This window comes from Hyla sarda, chromosome 9 (genome assembly GCF_029499605.1).
Source record: "Hyla sarda isolate aHylSar1 chromosome 9, aHylSar1.hap1, whole genome shotgun sequence".
NCBI lineage: Eukaryota > Metazoa > Chordata > Amphibia > Anura > Hylidae > Hyla > Hyla sarda.
In genome coordinates, this window is record NC_079197.1 from 154,999,308 (window position 1) to 155,017,920 (window position 18,613).

The 18,613-nt window shown below is 43.3% G+C and overlaps 1 protein-coding gene across 1 annotated transcript in view; it reads right to left on the reverse strand.

The window, feature by feature from the left end:
* LOC130291945 (uncharacterized) overlaps nucleotides 1-8,877 on the reverse strand; it is a 45,018-nt gene extending 36,141 nt beyond the window's left edge. Inside the window, exons 1-3 of the mRNA XM_056541375.1 lie at nucleotides 8,868-8,877; nucleotides 8,693-8,796; nucleotides 7,525-7,597 (exon numbers count right to left, since the gene is read on the reverse strand). Coding sequence (XP_056397350.1) covers nucleotides 7,525-7,597; nucleotides 8,693-8,796; nucleotides 8,868-8,877 — 187 coding nt within the window. The remainder of the gene's footprint in view (nucleotides 1-7,524; nucleotides 7,598-8,692; nucleotides 8,797-8,867) is intronic.
* Nucleotides 8,878-18,613: the final 9,736 nt, after the last annotated feature.

The window sequence follows — 18,613 nt, forward strand, 5'->3', positions numbered from 1 at the left end:
CACTGCACGGGCTGGGGATGATTTCTGTGTGTGAGGAGGACATATTACACGGGATGGGGATGCATACTGGGAATCATTTCTATGTGTGAATGACACATGCTGGGAGTTGTAGTCCCTGTTATGTGTGTGTATGCCAGTGTTTCCCAACCAGGGTGCCTCCAGATGTAGTAAAACTACTACTACCAGCATTCCCTGGTTGGGAAACACTGGGGAGGAGCGGTGTACATCCTTATTCTCCTCCTGTCTTCTTGTATTATGCAGAGCTGCGCTCTCCATCCTCCGGGAGGGGGTGTGTGGGGGCGTGGCTTAATTATCTCCTGCAGACGTGCGACCTCGGGCTCTGCGGTCCGAATTTTTCATGGGTTAGAGTATGCTGCGTTTGCGCACCAAAGCATCAGTGACTGGCTCTGACTACAGTGCCAATCGCTGCATTGTGGAGGAGAGGGTATAATGAATGGGCCGGGCGAAGCCATGCCCGGGGCGGGCAGCAAAGAAGAAAGAAATGACGAGCCGACCTCAAAATGGCCACGGGTGAAGAGAATGCGTGGGTGGACATGCAGAATCATGCAGCGCTTCCTGTCCAGAGGAAAACCAGGAAAAAAGCTACTTTCCGTTCCACTTGGTTTAAGTGAGTATATTGCAGAGTTATATAACTTTTAAAACTGTTGTTAAAGGGGTTATCCAGGAAAAAACTTTTTTTTTATATATCAACTGGCTCCAGAAAGTTAAACAGATTTGTAAATTACTTCTATTAAAAAATCTTAATCCTTTCAGTACTTATGAGCTTCTGAAGTTAAGGTTGTTCTTTTCTGTCTAAGTGCTCTCTGATCACACGTGTCTCGGGAACCGCCCAGTTTAGAAGAGGTTTGCTATGGGGATTTGCTTCTAAACTGGGCGGTTTCCGAGACACGTGTCATCAGAGAGCACTTAGACAGAAAAGAACAACCTTAACTTCAGAAGCTCATAAGCACTGAAAGGATTAAGATTTTTTAATAGAAGTAATTTACAAATCTGTTTAACTTTCTGGAGCCAGTTGATATATAAAAAAAAGTTTTTTCCTGGATAACCCCTTTAACTGTATAGAATTTTTCACCGTTGGACTACTCCTTTAACCTCATCAGATTACCAGTATTACTAAAAATAGAAACATTTGGGGAAATAAATCGTTGATTTGCATTATTCTGTTAATACTTGCTGTGTTACTGAAAAAATGGATTGGAATTGAAAATTCACAACAAAACTTTTAAAATTTTATTTCACTTTTACTTTGCTTTCGTTCTTGTAGACCACCTAAAGTGCTAACCAAGTCCAATTTAAAATTCTATAAGAGATGCACTTTTTTAAATGGGGGGCTCTGGCATACAGACCTTTAAAATCCACATTAAAACTGAAGTTCAAAAAAATTTTCTTTTAAATTTTGGAAAATTGTTAATAATATTGTAAGCCTTCTAATGCCCTAAATAAGTAAATGTACGTTTAACAAATGATACCAACATAAATTAGATATATTGTAAATGTGAATTCATAACTAATTTATGTGGCATAAAAATCTTTTAAAAAATTTAAGTTTTTCAATTGTATCCAAAAATTAGAATAAAATATTACAAAAAAAGCAGCAATTTTGGACTTTTTAAAAAATGTTTACGTTTACGCCGTTCACCGTACGGGATCATTAACATTATATTCTTATAGTTCGGACATATATGCACGCGGCGATACCAAATATGTTTATTTTAAAAAAATTACGCTTTTTGGGGGTAAAATGGGAAAAACTGACAATTTTCATTTTTATTGGGGGAGGGGATTTTTCACTTTTTTTTTACTTTTTATTTTTAAATTTTTCAACTTTTTTTTTTGTACACTTTTTATGTCCCCATAGGGGACTATCTATAGCAATCATTTGATTGCTATTACTTTTCAGTGCTATGTATAGGACATAGTACCGATCAGTATTATCAGCTATCTACTGCTCTGGTCTGCTCGATCTCAGATCAGAACAGGAAACGCCGGGAGAAGGACGGAGGCAAGTGAGGGGACCTCCGTCCGCCATTACAGATGATCGGATTGCCGCGTCAGCGTGGCGGGAGATCGGATCATCTATTTTATCATGCGCATTGCCGCAGATGCCGTGATATGTACAGATCACGGCATCTGAGGGGTTAATGGCGGATAATCCGCGCGGGTCCCTGGCTGCTGATAGCAGCCGGAACCTGCCGTGTATGATGCGAGCACCGCTCCGATGCTCACGGTCATACACAGGACGTAAATGTACGTCCTGGTGCGCGAAGTACTGCCAAACCAGGACGTACATTTACGTCCGTGGTCGTAAAGCGGTACTCCGCTGCTCAGCGTTTGGAACAAACTTCCGAACGCTGGAGCCGGCACCAGGAGGTTGTGACATCATAGCCCTGCCCCCTCACGATGTCACGCCCCGCCCCTCAATGAAAGTCTATGGGAGGGGGCATGACAGCTGTCACGCCCCTTCCCATAGACTTGCATTGAGGGGCCGTGACGTCATGAGGGGGCAGGGCTATGGCGTCACGAGCTCCCGGCGCCGGCTCCAGCGTTCGGAACAGCGGGGTACCCCTTTAAGGGGTTAAAAAAAAACAATCTGGTGTTAATGCAGCTTGGGGTATTATACGAGAAAAATACAGTACATATAGAGGCTTCTATGTTTACCTGTTTTAGTTCAATTGCCATGCATAGGTAGTCTTTCACCTTGATTTCTTATTTCCCTCTGATATGGCTGTCCTAATGCAGCCTACATTTCCCATGATGCTTCTGGCTTTGAAGAGGGGCGGAGTATGACCACTGTACTTGCTAAGTATAGGAAGTGATAAGTTGGGATAAGTTGGGTTGTTTTGATTTGACTTTTCAATCGCTTTATTTTAATTAAATTAAGGAGTTGCAGTTAGTTAATAACTACAACTCCCAGCATGCCCTGATACAGTCAGTGGCTCAGCAGCTGCCCCAAACAAAAACAACTCCCAGCATGTTGGACTTTATAGTAGTATATAGTATAGATCAGTGTTACCCAACCAGGGGTGCCTCCAGCTGTTTCAAAACTACAACTCCCAGCATGGTGGACTATATAGTAGTATGCAGTATAGGTCAGTGTTTCCCAACCAGGGTGCCTCCAGCTGTTGCAAAACTACAACTCCCAGCATGTTGGACTATATAATAGTATATATTATAGGTCAGTGTTTTCCAACCAGGGGTGCCTCCAGCTGTTTCAAAACTACAACTCCCAGCATGGTGGACTATATAGTAGTATGCAGTATAGGTCAGTGTTTCCCAACCAGGGTGCCTCCAGCTGTAGCAAAACTACAACTCCCAGCATGTTGGACTATATAGTAGTATATAGTATAGATCAGTGTTACCCAACCAGGGGTGCCTCCAGCTGTTTCAAAACTACAACTCCCTGCATGTTGGACTATATAGTAGTATATAGTATAGGTCAGTGTTTTCCAACCAGGGGGGCCTCCAGCTGTTGCAAAACTACAACCCCCAGCATGCCTGGACAGCCGTTGGCTGTCCGGGCATGCTGGGAGTTGTAATTTTGCAACAGCTGAAAGCGCTCTGGTTGGGAATTACTGGTACAGTGGTCCCTCAACATACGATGGTAATCCGTTCCAAATGAACCATCGTTTGTTGAAACCATCGTATGTTGAGGGATCCGTGCAATGTAAAGTATAGGAGGTTATACTCACCTGTCCCCGCCGCTCCGGATCGTCACCGCTGCCCTGGATGTCTCCCTCCATCGCTGTCGCCGCGTCCCCGGGGTGTCCCCGTCGCTCGGGAACGTCTCTGCTGCCCCGGGATCCTCGCTCTCCGTCGCCGCCATCATGCCGCTACGCATGCCGCTCCTATTGGATGACGGGATGGCGTGCGCGGCGACGTGATGACGTTGAAGGAGAGCGCCGGCGTAGCAGAGGATCCAAAGAGGACGCACCGGAGCCCCAAGGACAGGTAAGTGATCATCAGCGGACCACATGGGGCACCGTAAAAGGCTATCCGGTGGCAGCTGAAGCAGTCTGCGCTGCAGGATAGCCGTTTATGCGATGGCCCCGACATACAAAAGCATCGTATGTTGATGCTGCCTTCAACATGCGATGGCCTCTGAGAGATGATCGTATGTTGAAATGATCGTATGTCGGGGCCATCGTAGGTCGGGGGGGGGTCACTGTATAGTATATGGTGCAACATTCCGGGAGTTGGGGGATTGGTTGGATGAATACTGGCCAGGTGGCAACCCTAAATGCAGGGAAAAACAGTGTCAAGCTACATCACTTAGGAATATATTGGAGATTCTGCACATGTAGAGGGAGACAGGTCACTGTATATAGGGGAAGATTTATCAATACCTGTGCAGAGGAAAAGTTGCCCAGTTGCCCATAGCAACCAATCAGATCTCTTCTTTCATTTTGCAGAGGCCTTGTTAAAAATGAAAGAAGCGATCTGATTGGTTGCTATGGGCAACTCAGCAACTTTTCCTCTGCACAGATTGAGATAAATCTCCCCCCTAGTATATGTCCATAGCACATTCAGGTTAACAAAGAGTACAAAGCCTGGTGGGAAGGGATCCGGCTGTTATCAGAAGGGAATCCTGTCAACACAGTAAAGGGTTGGGATAGTGGCCACATGACCTAGCTACAATAATGAAATGGCTCAATATGTATGGATGCAACTGATTTGGGATGAAACAAATGACACTGCGGAAATATCATTGCTAGCAGTTTGACATGATATGTCCATTTTTTTTTCTGCAGAGCTTCTTTTAAAGGGAACCTGTCACCACTGAATTGCTACCTAATCTACATCATTGTATAGAGCAGGAAGAGCTGAGTATATTGATATATATCCATGGGGCAAAAGTTTCAGTATAACTTGTATCTATTGATTGAAATTCCTCTGCTCTTTCTATTCTAGTGGGTGTCACTCAATGATAGGACCGCCCACTCGGCTCCTAAGCCTGGAAACATCAGAGATTACAAGTGTTTATTGAATCCTTTCCCACAATAGATATATATATATATATATATATATATATATATATATATATATATATATAGTCATGGCTGTAAATGTTGGCACCCCTGAAATTTTTCTAGAAAATGAAGTATTACTCACAGAAAAGGATTGCAGTAACACATGTTTTGTTATACACATGTTTATTCCCTTTGTGTGTATTAGAACTAAACCAAAAAAGGAGGAAAAATAATCAAATTGGACATAATGTCACCAAACTCCAAAATGGGCTGGACAAATTATTGGCACCCTTTCAAAATTGTGGAAAAATTAGATTGTTTCAAGCACGTGATGCTCCTTTCTACTCACATGGGACAAGTAACAGGTGTGGGCAATATAAAAATCACACCTGAAAGCAGATAAAAAGGAGAGAAGTTCACTTAGTCTTTGCATTGTGAGTCTGTGTGCCACAGTAAGCATGGACAACAGAAAGAGGAGGAGAGAACCAAAATTGTGGAAAAACAATCTCAAGGTTACAAGTCCATCTCCAGAGATCTAGATTTGCCTTTGTCCACAGTGCGCAACATTATCAAGAAGTTTGCAACCCATGGCACTGTAGCTAATCTCCCTGGGCGTGGACAGAAGGGAAAAATTGATGAAAGGTGTCAACGCAGGATAGTCCGGATGGTGGATAAGCAGCCCCAAACAAGTTCCAAAGATATTCAAGCTTTCCTGCAGACTCAGGGAGCATCAGTGTCAGCACGAACTGATGGACATTTAAATGAAATTAAATGCTATGGAGTAGACCCAGGAGGACCCCACTGCTGACACAGAGACATAAAGAAGCAAGACTGCATTTTGCCAAATTAATTTGAGTAAGCCAAAATCCTTCTGGGAAAACGTCTTGTGGACAGATGAGACCAAGATAGAGCTTTTTGGTAAAGCACATTATTCTACTGTTTACCGAAAACAGAATGAGGCCTAGAGAGAAAAGAACACAGTACCTACAGTGAAATATGGTGGAGGTCAATGATGTTTTGGGGTTGTTTTGCTGCCTCTGGCACTGGGGGCCTTGAATGTGTACAAGGCATCATGAAATCTGAGGATTACCAATGGATTTTGGGTCGCACTGTACAGCCGAGGTTCAGAAAGCTGGGTTTGTGTCCGAGATCTTGGGTCTTCCAGCAGGACAATGACCCCAAACACACATCAAAAAGCCCCCAGAAATGGATGGCAACAATGTGCTGGAGAGTTCTGAAGTGGCAGCAATGAGTCCAGATCTAAATCTCATTGAACACCTGTGGAGAGATCTTAAAATTACTGTTGGGAAAAGGCGCCTTCCAATAAGAGAGACCTGGAGCAGTTTGCAAAGGAAGAGTGGTCCAACATTCCGGCTGAGAGGTGTAAGAAGCTTATTGATGGTTATAGGAAGCGACTGACTTCAGTTATTTTTTCCAAAGGGTGTGCAACCAAATATTAAGGTAAGGGTGCCAATAATATTGTCCAGACCATTTTTGGAGTTTGGTGACATTATGTACAATTTTCTTTTTTCCTCCCTTTTTTGGTTTAGTTCCAATACACACAAAGGGAATAAACATGTGTATAGCAAAATGTGTTACTGCAATCCTTTTCTGGGAGAAATACTTCATTTTCTAGAAAAATTTCAGGGGTGCCAACATTTACGGCCATGACTGTATATATATATATATATATATATATATATATATATATATATATATATCAACATGCTCAGCTCTTCCTGCTCTATAACATGCTGCCGATTAGATAGCATTTTCATGGTGAAAGGTTCCCTAAAGTTCCTTATGCAGTGTTTCCCAACCAACGTACCTCCAGCTGTTGCAAAATTACAATTCTCAACATACTGGGAGTTTTACTTTTGTAACAGCTGGAGGCATCCTGGTTGGGAAACACTGCCCTAACGTGGCATGACGTGGTCAGCATACTAAACCTACTGGAGATATTGCATCAGATTCAAACCCAGGACCCCAAGCCAACAGTGCTAACCACTGAGCCGCCATGTTTTCCTGATCCTTTTTTAAAGGGGTTATCCAGGAAAAAACTTTTTTTTTCTATATATCAACTGGCTCGAGAAAGTTAAACAGATTTGTAAATTACTTCTATTAAAACATCTTCATCCTTTCAGTACTTATGAGCTGCTGAAGTTGAGTTGTTCTTTTCTGTCTAAGTGCTATCTGATGACACTTGTCTCGGCAACTGTCTGGAGTGGAAGCAAATCCCCCTAGCAACCCTCTTCTACTCTGTGCAGTTCCCGAGACAAGCTGATGTCAGCAGAGAACACTGTTGCCAGACAGAAAAAAACAACTCAACCTCAGCCGCTGATAAGTAATAGAAGGATTAAGATTTTTTTAATTGAAGTAATTTACAAATCTGTTTAACTTTCTGGAGCCAGTTTATATATAAAAGTTTTTTTTCCTGGAATACCCCTTTAAACTTTTCATGACTTTTTTGCTTGCAGTTATATATTCTGTATCACGTACTCTACAACTAACAATAAATGAAAGTTTCTCTGGTCACCTTGTTCCGTCTCTTGGCACTGATCCACCCAGTAACACAGAAGAGTAGTGTAATCCCATTCTACACTGTAATACTATAAAGACAACATCCATAGCATGATAAATCCAATTACTCAGCTATTTCTCCGTACTTTAGGATTTTCTACAAGGCAGCAAATAGAATAAATATAGTGCACTGCAAGTGAAACTATTAAAGGGGTACTCTGGTGGAAAACATTTTTTTTTTAAATCAACTGGTGCCAAAAAGTTTAATAGATGTGTAAATGATTTCTATTAAAAAAATCTTTACCCTTCCAGTACTTTTTAGCGGCTGTATGCTACAGATACAATTTTTTTTCTTTTTGAATTTCTTTTTTGTCTTGTCCACAGTGCTCTCTGCTGACACCTGATGCCCGTTTCAGGAACTGTCCAGAGCAGCATAGGTGTGCAGTGGGGATTTTCTCCTGTTCTGGACAGTTGCTAAAACTGGCATCAGGTGTCAGCAGAGATCACCGCAGTGATCCACTAATTTCCTGATTTCCCATATATTAAAAGGTATAACTTTATTAATTCATATTGATTCACACACAAAATAAGGATTAAAAAGTCAGGGTGTCTCTCTTTCCATGTATTATGTTATCCAATGAGTACTGCTGTAACCCAATTATTGAGGTACTGTATGCACCTGCAGTGTGCCATACAGGTAGGAAAGGACACCGCTGTATTAAAATCAGTTTGCAGCCCCCCTCGACATGTTTCACCGCTCACACGGCTTTGTCAAGAGGCAATGGGGCTATGAGCAAAAAACACCAATGCAGGGGTTTATATCACCTCCTATCATAACGTAATCGTGCAGGAAGTGCCTCGTCCTGATTGGTGGAAATACCATTCCACCAATCATCACAAATTACTATTGATTGATTGCTGTGCAATCCTATCCTGATGCCGATAATTCCACCTATCACCTCTATTGTGTATTCTCGTCATGGCAACCACGTCACATGACTTGTGACGTGCCTGCGTTACGACCCCTGCGCCGGCACTTCACTATCAGCGATCACTGCCTGCGCAGTAACCCCTGCGCTAGATCTTGTACTCTCTGGCTGTCTCTGTATGTGCCGTGGCGCATGCGTGGCTACTTCTGCCCGGCCGGCGTAGTCTGTCAGGGGCGATTGCGCAGTGTGACCTACGCGAACACTTGGTTTCGTTTTGATTCTTCCGGCTCGGACTGATAGATCGTTCTTCACAGGTAAAGGTAGATACACTAAATACTGGATGACCAGCAGTAAGATGCCTGTTAGGGAAAGATATATCCGGAACTATTATACAATATTCTGGACTGGATTGAGATGTAGACTATCTGACCTGACAACATAATGTCCTCAATCATTAAATATAGATGTCATATAATCATGGTACATGTCCTATGAGGTTCCATTTAATCTCTATGTCAGTATTATATAATATTGAGCTATTGATCATCAATATTAAGTCTTATAGCTCCATATCAGGAATCTATGATTTTATGCTCATTTATGTCTAGTTATCTTCATTTTCTTATTTCTACTTTTCTTTGTTCTTCCTCCTTTTCTTTTTTTCCACCCAACACTTACCATATTTTGCGCCGTATAAGACTCACTTTTACTTCCCCAAAACTGGGGGGAAAAAGTCGGTGCGTCTTATACGGCGAATACACACCTATTGCGGCGATCCCTGCGGCCATCAACGGCCGGGACCCGCGGCTAATACAGGACATCACCGATCGCGGTGATGCCCTGTATTAACCCTTCAGACGCGGCGATCAAAGCTGACCACCGCGTCTGAAGGGAAAGTGACACTAACCCGGCTGTTCAGTCGGGCTGTTCGGGACCGCCGCGATTTCACAGCGGCGGTCCCGAACAGCCCGACTGAATAGCCGGGTTAGTGCTTACAGGACACCGGGGGGGACCTTACCTGCCTCCTCGGTGTCTTCTCCGTTCAGGGATCCCCTGTATGGCCGGCGCTCTCCTTCCTCGTCATCACGTCGAGCGAGGATAGCGAGGATACCCGGCCGGGAGCAGAGACGTTCCGGAGCGACGGGGACGCGGCGACAGCGATGGAGCAACATCCAGGGCAGCGGTGACGGGTCCGGAGCGGCGGGGACACGTGAGTATTACCTCCTATGCAGTGGTCTTCAATCTGCGGACCTCCACATGTTGCAAAACTACAACTCCCAGCATGCCCGGACAGCCAACGGCACCTATAAATTGGGTGCGTCTTATACGCCGGTGCGTTCTATAGGGCGAAAAATACGGTATATAGCAAGCCTGATGTTGAGGCACTATATACTAACATCCAACATGATTTGGGTTTTAGGGCGGTAGATCACTTTTTATGCACTAGAGGGACACAGTTCACCGAGCACAATACATTTATTTTGTCACTACTTCAATATCTTCCTACACACAATTATTTTACATTTGATGGTCACTTTTATTTGCAACACAAAGGCACGGCAATGGGCACGGCTTGTGCGCCAAATTTTGCTAATTTATTTTTAGGGTGGTGGGAAAACGCGATGGTATTCACCGACACCCATCACGATTACACTTCTCACGTATTATTTTGGGCACGTTCTATTGACGATGTTTTAATTTTTTGGGATGGCACAGAGGCACTTTTTGAACAATTTGCTATTACACTCAACACCAATTATATTGGTATGTTTTTTACTTCGGAAATTCACAGTACCACGATTAATTTTCTGGATTTACAGATCACCTTGGAGCCTGGAGGCAGCATCCAGACACGGATATACAGGAAGCCTACTTCCACAAATAGCTTCCTTGAGTGGGGCAGTTTCCCTCCTAGCCCCCTCAAGAGAGGCATTCCTGTAGGTCAATATTTGCGTGCCAAAAGGAACAGCTCAACAAATGAAGCATTCCTACAGGAATGCAGGACATTATATGGGAAATTTATCAAGAGGGGGTACTCAAAAAAAGTTCTCCATAGAGCATTTGCCAGGTCACGTGATACTCCCAGACAGGAATTACTCAGGAACAAACCGATAACTAATCCCACTAGGACTATACGGTGTATTGGAACATACAATGAAAACAATCATCAAGTCATACAAATATTACGTCAATTCTGGCCCATTTTGGAAGCGGATGAAGACCTTAAGGAAGTCATTACATCGTTCCCCTCAGTCACATATAGAAGGGGAAAGAATATCCACGAACATTTATTTCACAGTCTATTCTATGAGAGACCTGAAAGGACCTGGCTTCAGTCGACTATAAAGGGATCCCACATTTGTGGGAATTGTTCATTCTGTGGTTTTCTACCGAGAATGAAGGAGTTCCTGAATCCAGTGGATAACCGAAAATATACTATCAGGGATTTTATAAATTGTCAGACTACAGGAGTGGTGTATATCGCCCAGTGTGGATGTACCAAATTATATGTGGGTAAAACCACACAAGAACTAAAGAGACGTATCTCCCAGCAGTTGAGTACTATCCGCACTGGAACGGATACACCACTGGCAAGACATGTTAGGGATGTCCACAGAGGAGACATTCGGACACTTAAATTCTGGGGACTAATCAAAAAGACCCTAGGTCCAAGACGAGGGAACCTGGACAGGAATTTGCTTCGTGAGGAGGCAAGATGGATTCAAAGACATTGAGCCCTAGTGGCCTTAATGAAGGTTTTACCTTCTCAGCATTTATTTAATGAGTTAACCTGCCGCCTATTTATATGATTACGATTCATTATCATTACAATACTCAATCGCACAAGCCAACAGACCATTGTTTGGGAAGTGCCTGGTAGCCGTGTTGCTAGCTTCCTGATATAGGAATGAACCTATATGATGTCATCTTAACCAGCAATGACCAGAGGAGGGATGTGGCTAGTTGATCTAGCATCTAAAATAATACTTACCGGATGGACGAGTCTGGATCTACATTAATGATGTGTTATCCTGTAAGAAAAGGAGAGAAAAAAAGATTAAAAGCAATTTATTAAAAAAGAAAAGGAGGAAGAAATAATAAGAAAAGAAGATACCTAGACATAAATGAGCATAAAATCATAGACTCCTGATATGGAGCTATAAGACTTAATATTGATGATCAATAGCTCAATATTATATAATACTAACATAGAGATTAAATGGAACCTCATAGGACATGTACCATGATTATATGACATCTATATTTAATGATTGAGGACATTATGTTGTCAGGTCAGATAGTCTACATCTCAATCCAGTCCAGAATATTGTATAATAGTTCCGGATATATGTTTCCCTAACAGGCATCTTACTGCTGGTCATCCAGTATTTAGTGTATCTACCTTTACCTGTGAAGAACGATCTATCAGTCCGAGCCGGAAGAATCAAAACGAAACCAAGTGTTCGCGCAGGTCACACTGCGCACCCGCCCCTGACAGACTACGCCGGCCGGGCAGAAGTAGCCACGCATGCGCCACGGCACATACAGAGACAGCCAGAGAGGACAAGATCTAGCGCAGGGGTTACTGCGCAGGCAGTAATTGCTGATAGTGAAGTGCCGGCGCAGGGGTCATAACGCAGGCACGTCACAAGTCATGTGACGTGGTTGCCATGACGAGAATACACAATAGAGGTGATAGGTGGAATTATCGGCATCAGGATAGGATTGCACAGCAATTTGTGATGATTGGTGGAATGGTATTTCCACCAATCAAGACGAGGCCCTTCCTGCACGATGACGTTATGATAGGAGGTGATATAAACCCCTGCATTGGTGTTTTTTGCTCATAGCCACATTGCCTCTTGACAAAGCCGTGTGAGCGGTGAAACATGTCGAGGGGGGCTGCAAACTGATTTTAATACAGCGGTGTCCTTTCCTACCTGTATGGCACACTGCAGGTGCATACAGTACCTCAATAATTGAGTTACAGCAGTACTCATTGGATAACATAATACATGGAAAGAGAGACACCCTGACTTTTTAATCCTTATTTTGTGTGTGAATCAATATGAATTAATAAAGTTATACCTTTTAATATACGGGAAATCAGGGAATTAGTGGATCACTGCGGTGATCTTTTGGTGAATAGCTTGGATTAACCCTCCATATATTGGTCTTTTATGGATCATCAGGTGTCAGCAGAGAGCACTGTGGACAAGACAAAAAAGAAATTCAAAAATAAAAGAATTTTCTCTGTAGCATACAGCTGCTAAAAAGTACTGGAGGGGTAAAGATTTTTTAATAGAAGTCATTTACAAATCTGTTTAACTTTCTGGCACCAGTTGATTAAAAAAAAAAAACGGAGTACCCCTTTAATCTTTCCAGAACTTATCAGCTGCTGTATGCTCCAGTTATGTAGTTCTTTCCAATCTGACCACAATAATTTTTTTTCTTTTTGAATTTCTTTTTGGTCTTGTCCACAGTGCTCTCTGCTGACATCTCTGTCCATGTCAGGAACTGTCCAGAGCAGAAACAAATTTCCATAGTAAACCTCTCCTGCTCTGGACAGTTGCTGACATGGACAGAGGTGGCAGCAGAGAGCACTGTGGTCGGATTGGAAAGAACTACACAACTTCCTCTGGAGCACACAGCAGCTGATAAGTATTGGAAGAATTAAGATATTTAAATAGAAGTACTTTACAAATCTGTATAACTTTCTGACACTAGTTACTTTGATTTGATTTTTCCTCTGAAGTAGCCCTTTAACCCCTTAAGGACTCAGCCCATTTTGGCCTTAAGGACTCAATTTAATTTTTACGTTTTCATTTTTTCCTCCTCGCCTTCTAAAAATCATAACTCTTTTATATTTTCATCCACAGACTAGTATGAGGGCTTGTTTTTTGCGCAACCAGTTGTCCTTTGTAATGACATAACTCATTATATCAAAAAATGTATGGCGCAACCAAAAAACACTATTTTTGTGGGGAAATGAAAACGAAAAACGCAATTTTGCTTATTTTGGAAGGTTTTGTTTTCACGCCGTACAATTTATGGTAAAAATGACATGTGTTCTTTATTCTGAGGGTCAATACGATTAAAATGATACCCATTATTATATACTTTTATATTATTGTTGCGCTTAAAAAAAAAATCACAAACTTTTTAACCAAATTAGTACGTTTATAATCCCTTTATTTTGATGACCTCTAACTTTTTTATTTTTCCGTATAAGTGGCGGTATGGGGGCTCATTTTTTGCGCCATGATCTGTACTTTTTTTTGATACCACATTTGCATATAAAAAACTTTTAATAAATTTTTTATAAAAAAATTTTTTAATAAAATGTATTAAAAAAGTAGGAATTTTGGACTTTATTTTTTTTTTTTCGTTCACGCCGTTCACCGTACGGGATCATTAACATTTTATTTTAATAGTTCGGACATTTACGCACGCGGCTATACCAAATATGTCTATAAAAAATGTTTTTTACGCTTTTTGGGGGTAAAATAGGAAAAAACAGACGTTTTACTTTTTTTATTGGGGGAGGGGATTTTTCACTTTTTTTTTACTTTTACTTTTACATTTTTTTACATTTTTTTTTACACTTGAATAGTCCCCATAGGGGACTATTCATAGCAATACCATGATTGCTAATACTGATCTGTTCTATGTATAGGACATAGAACAGATCAGTATTATCGGTCATCTCCTGCTCTGGTCTGCTCGATCACAGACCAGAGCAGGAGACGCCGGGAGCCGCACGGAGGAAGGTGAGGGGACCTCCGTGCGGCGTTATGAATGATAGGATCCCCGCAGCAGCGCTGCGGGCGATCCGATCGTTCATTTAAATCACGCACTGCCGCAGATGCCGGGATCTGTATTGATCCCGGCACCTGGGTGGTTAATGGCGGACGCCCGCGAGATCGCGGGTGTCGGCCATTGCCGGCGGGTCCCTGGCTGCGATCAGCAGCCGGGATCAGCCGCGCATGACACGGGCATCGCTCCGATGCCCGCGGTTATGCTTAGGACGTAAATGTATGTCCTGGTGCGTTAAGTACCACCTCACCAGGACGTACATTTACGTCCTGCATCCTTAAGGGGTTAATTAAAGGGCCAACACGAATCCCAAATCCACCAAGCCAGTATTTTGGCGAGGATATTGGCTTCTCTGCTGCATAATATGAATCTTGGGTCACATGGACTACAGCTGACCATGCGCACAAATTTAGCTTTACAACAATGCAACATATAGTCCCACATAGGGACCTATTGAATACTTCAATAGGAAAGGTCCAGGCCGGCTGGAGTCTGAGAATAGAAGATATGTCCCCTATAATAGCTGTCAGTAAGATATCCCACAATGTGTGGCCAGTTCTAGAGACCACCTATTAGTGACCGATCGGCTGTCTGGGCATGCTTGGAGCTGTAGTTTTGCAACAGCTGGAGGCACCCTGGTTGGGAAACACTGTCTTAGGTGTTGAGCTTCTGTCAATGCTATTACAGTAATCTGAAAATACATTTATGTCTTGCTGCTTTAACCCCTTAAAGGAGTAGTCCAGTGGTGACTCAGTGGTGAACAACTTATCCCCTATCTTAACGATAGGGGATAAGTTGCAGATCGCGGGGGGTTCGACTGCTGGGGCCCCCTGCGATCTCCTGTACGGAGCCCCGACAGCCCGCGGGAAGGGGGCGTGTCGAACTCCGCACGAAGCGGCGGCCGACACGCCCCTTCAATACAACTCTATGGCAGAGCCGAAGCGCTGCCTTCGGCAATCTCCGGCTCTGCCATAGAGATGTATTGAGGGGGCGTGTCGGCCGCCGCTTCGTGCGGGGGTCGACACCCGCTATCTGGCTGGAGAGCCGGGGCCCTGTACAGAGAGATCGCAGGGGGCACCAGCGGTCGGAACCCCCGCAATCTCAAACTTATCCCCTATCCTTAGGATAGGGGATACGTTTTTCACCATTGGACTACCCCTTTAAGGACTCAGCGTTTTTCAGTTTTTGCATTTTCGTTTTTTCCTCCTTACCTTTAAAAAAATCATAACTCTTTCAATTTTGCACCTAAAAATTCATATAATGGCTTATTTGTTGTGCCACCAATTCTACTTTGCAGTGACATCAGTCATTTTACCCAAAAATCCACAGCAAAACGAAAAAAAATAATAATTGTGCGACAAAATTGAAAAAAAAAAAAAAATGCCATTTTGTAAATTTTGGGGGCTTCCGTTTCTACACAGTACTTTTTTCGGTAAAAATGACACCTTATCTTTATTCTGTAGGTCCATACGATTAAAATGATACCCTACTTATACAGTGACCCCACGACCTACGATGGCCCCGACATATGATGAAATCGACATACGATGGCCTCTCAGAGGCCATCGCATGTCGATGTCAGCATCGACATACGATGCTTTTATATGTCGGGGCCATCGCATTAACTGCTATCAGACAGCGCAAAATGCTTAAGCTGCTGCCGGATAGCAGCATAATGTTCCCCGTGTGGTGCGGTAAGTATTACTTACCCCTCCACGATGCTCCGGGGTGCCCTCCGGGTCCAGCGCTGGTCTTTCGGTGTCTTCTCGGCCCTCTCCGTTGACGTCAATACGCTGCTGTGCACGTCATCCAATAGGAATGGCGTACGCAGCGGCGTAATGACGTCGCTACGCAGGCCCAGTAAGGCCTTGCGGAAAACAGAAGAGGACCGGAGAAGACAGAAGAGGATCGGAGAAGACATAAGAGGATCGTAGAAGACAGAAGAGGATCGGAGAAGACAGAAGAGGACCGGAGAAGACAGAAGAGGACCGGAGAAGACAGCAGAGGACCGGAGAAGACAGCGGAGGACCGGAGAAGACAGCGGAGGACCGGAGAAGACAGCGGAGGACCGGAGAAGACAGCAGAGGACCGGAGAAGACAGCAGAGGACCGTAGAAGACAGCGGAGGACAGGAGAAGACAGCAGAGGACCGGAGAAGACAGCAGAGGACCGGAGAAGACAGCAGAGGACCGGAGAAGACCAGGAGAGCCCAGCGGAGGCCCGGGGTCACCATCGCGAGCGGCGGGGACACCATCGCGAGCGGCGGGCACAGGTGTGTACAGCTTCCTATACTTTACATTGCACGAAACCCTCAACATACGATGGATTCGACAAACGATGGTTCGTTTGGAACGAATTACCATCATATGTTGAGGGACCACTGTATAGGTTTGATTTTGTCGTACTTCTGGAAAAAATCATAACTACATGCAGGAAAATTTATAGGTTTAAAAATGTCCTATTCTGACCCATATAACTTTTTTATTTTTCCGCGTACAGGGCGGTTTGAGGGCAATTTTTTTGCGCCGTGATCTGAAGTTTTTATCAGTACCATTTTTGTTTTGATCAGGCTTTTTATACATTTTTTAATGGTTTAAAAGTGACCAAAAATACACTATTTTGCACTTTGGAATTTTTTTACGTGTACACCATTGACTGTGCGGTTTTATTAATGATATATTTTTATAGTTCAGACATTTACGCACGCGACGATACCACATATGTTTATTTTTATTTACACATTTTTTTTTATGTGGGAAAAGGTGGTGATTCAAACTTTTATTAGGGAAGGGGATAAATCACATTTATTAACACTTTTTTTTACTTTTTTTTTTTACATAGGGGGCTATAACATTACATACACTGATCTTTTACACAGATCACTGGCGTGTATTAACATGATTTTGATCAGTGTTATCGGCGCTTGACTGCTCCTGCCTGGATCTCAGGCACGGAGCAGTCATTCGCCGATCAGACACCGAGGAGGCAGGTAGGGATCCTCCCGGTTTCCTGTAAGCTGTTCGGGATGCCGCGATTTCATCGGGGCGGTCCCGAACGGCCTGACTGAGCTGCCGGGATACTTTCACTTTCACTTCAGACATGGCTGTCAACTTTGATCGCCGCGTGTGAAGGGTTATTACAGGGCATCACCGCGATTGGTGAGGTCCTGTATTAGCCGCGGGTCCCAGCCGTTGATGGCTGCCGGGACCGACCCGTGTGACCCCAAGTTATATCGCAGAGATGGCGCAGGACGTAAATATACATCCTGCGTCGTAAAGGACCAACCAAGCCCATTTTGGCCTTAAAAGGGTATTCCATGAAAAAACTTTTTTTTTTTTTTTTATACCAACTGGCTCCAGAAAGTTAAACAGATTTGTAAATTACATCTATTAAAAAATGTTAATTCTTCCAATAATTATCAGCTGCCGAAGTTGAGTTGTTCTTTTCTGTCAGGTAACAGTGCTCTCTGCTGACTTCTCTGCTTGTCTGGGGAACTGCACAAAGTAGAAGAGGTTTTCTATGGGGATTTGTTTCTACTCTGGACAGTTCCCGAGACAGATGTCATCAGAGAGCACTTAGACGGAAAAGAACAACTCAACTTCAGCAGCTCATAAGTACGGAAAGTATTAAGATTTTTTAATAGAAGTAATTTACGAATCTGTTTAACTTTCTGGAGCCAGTTGATATATGAATATATATATATATATATATATATATATATATATATATATATATATATACAGCAACAAAAGAATGCAGCAGCACACTGCCAGCACAAGGATATAGGTGAAACATGAATATGCAGATAAAACATGGAGAGCTATACAGCTATGGTGTAATAGATGCAAATGTGAAACTATGAAATAGTGAGGCACTTAGCTCGCAAATTTGTCTCCGCCGGCGGTCAAATAGCTTGGACCGTCCCACCGCGATAAGGTGGCCTCATTGGGACGGACCCTACACTGTGAATATGCCTCTGTGTGAACAGTTCAGTAAGCATGGCAGGGTCTAGAACATCCAAGACACCTTATATACACACCTGATAGAGGTGGGTGGGGTGCAAGGCCAACATGGAGGTAGCCACTCCCCCGTATGTGCAATACAGACAAAGAATAAGTCAGCCAGCACTTTAGTTGATACCAAACTATTATATGGACCTGGCCTGCAGGTGCACGCTACTAGGCTAGATATACAGCAACAGAAGAATGCAGCAGCACACTGCAAGCACAAGGATAGAGGTGAAACATGAACATGCAGTTAAAACATGGAGAGCTATACAGCTATGGTGTAATAGATGCAAATGTGAAACTATGAAATAGTGAGGCACTTAGCTCGCAAATTTGTCTCCGCCGGCGGTCAA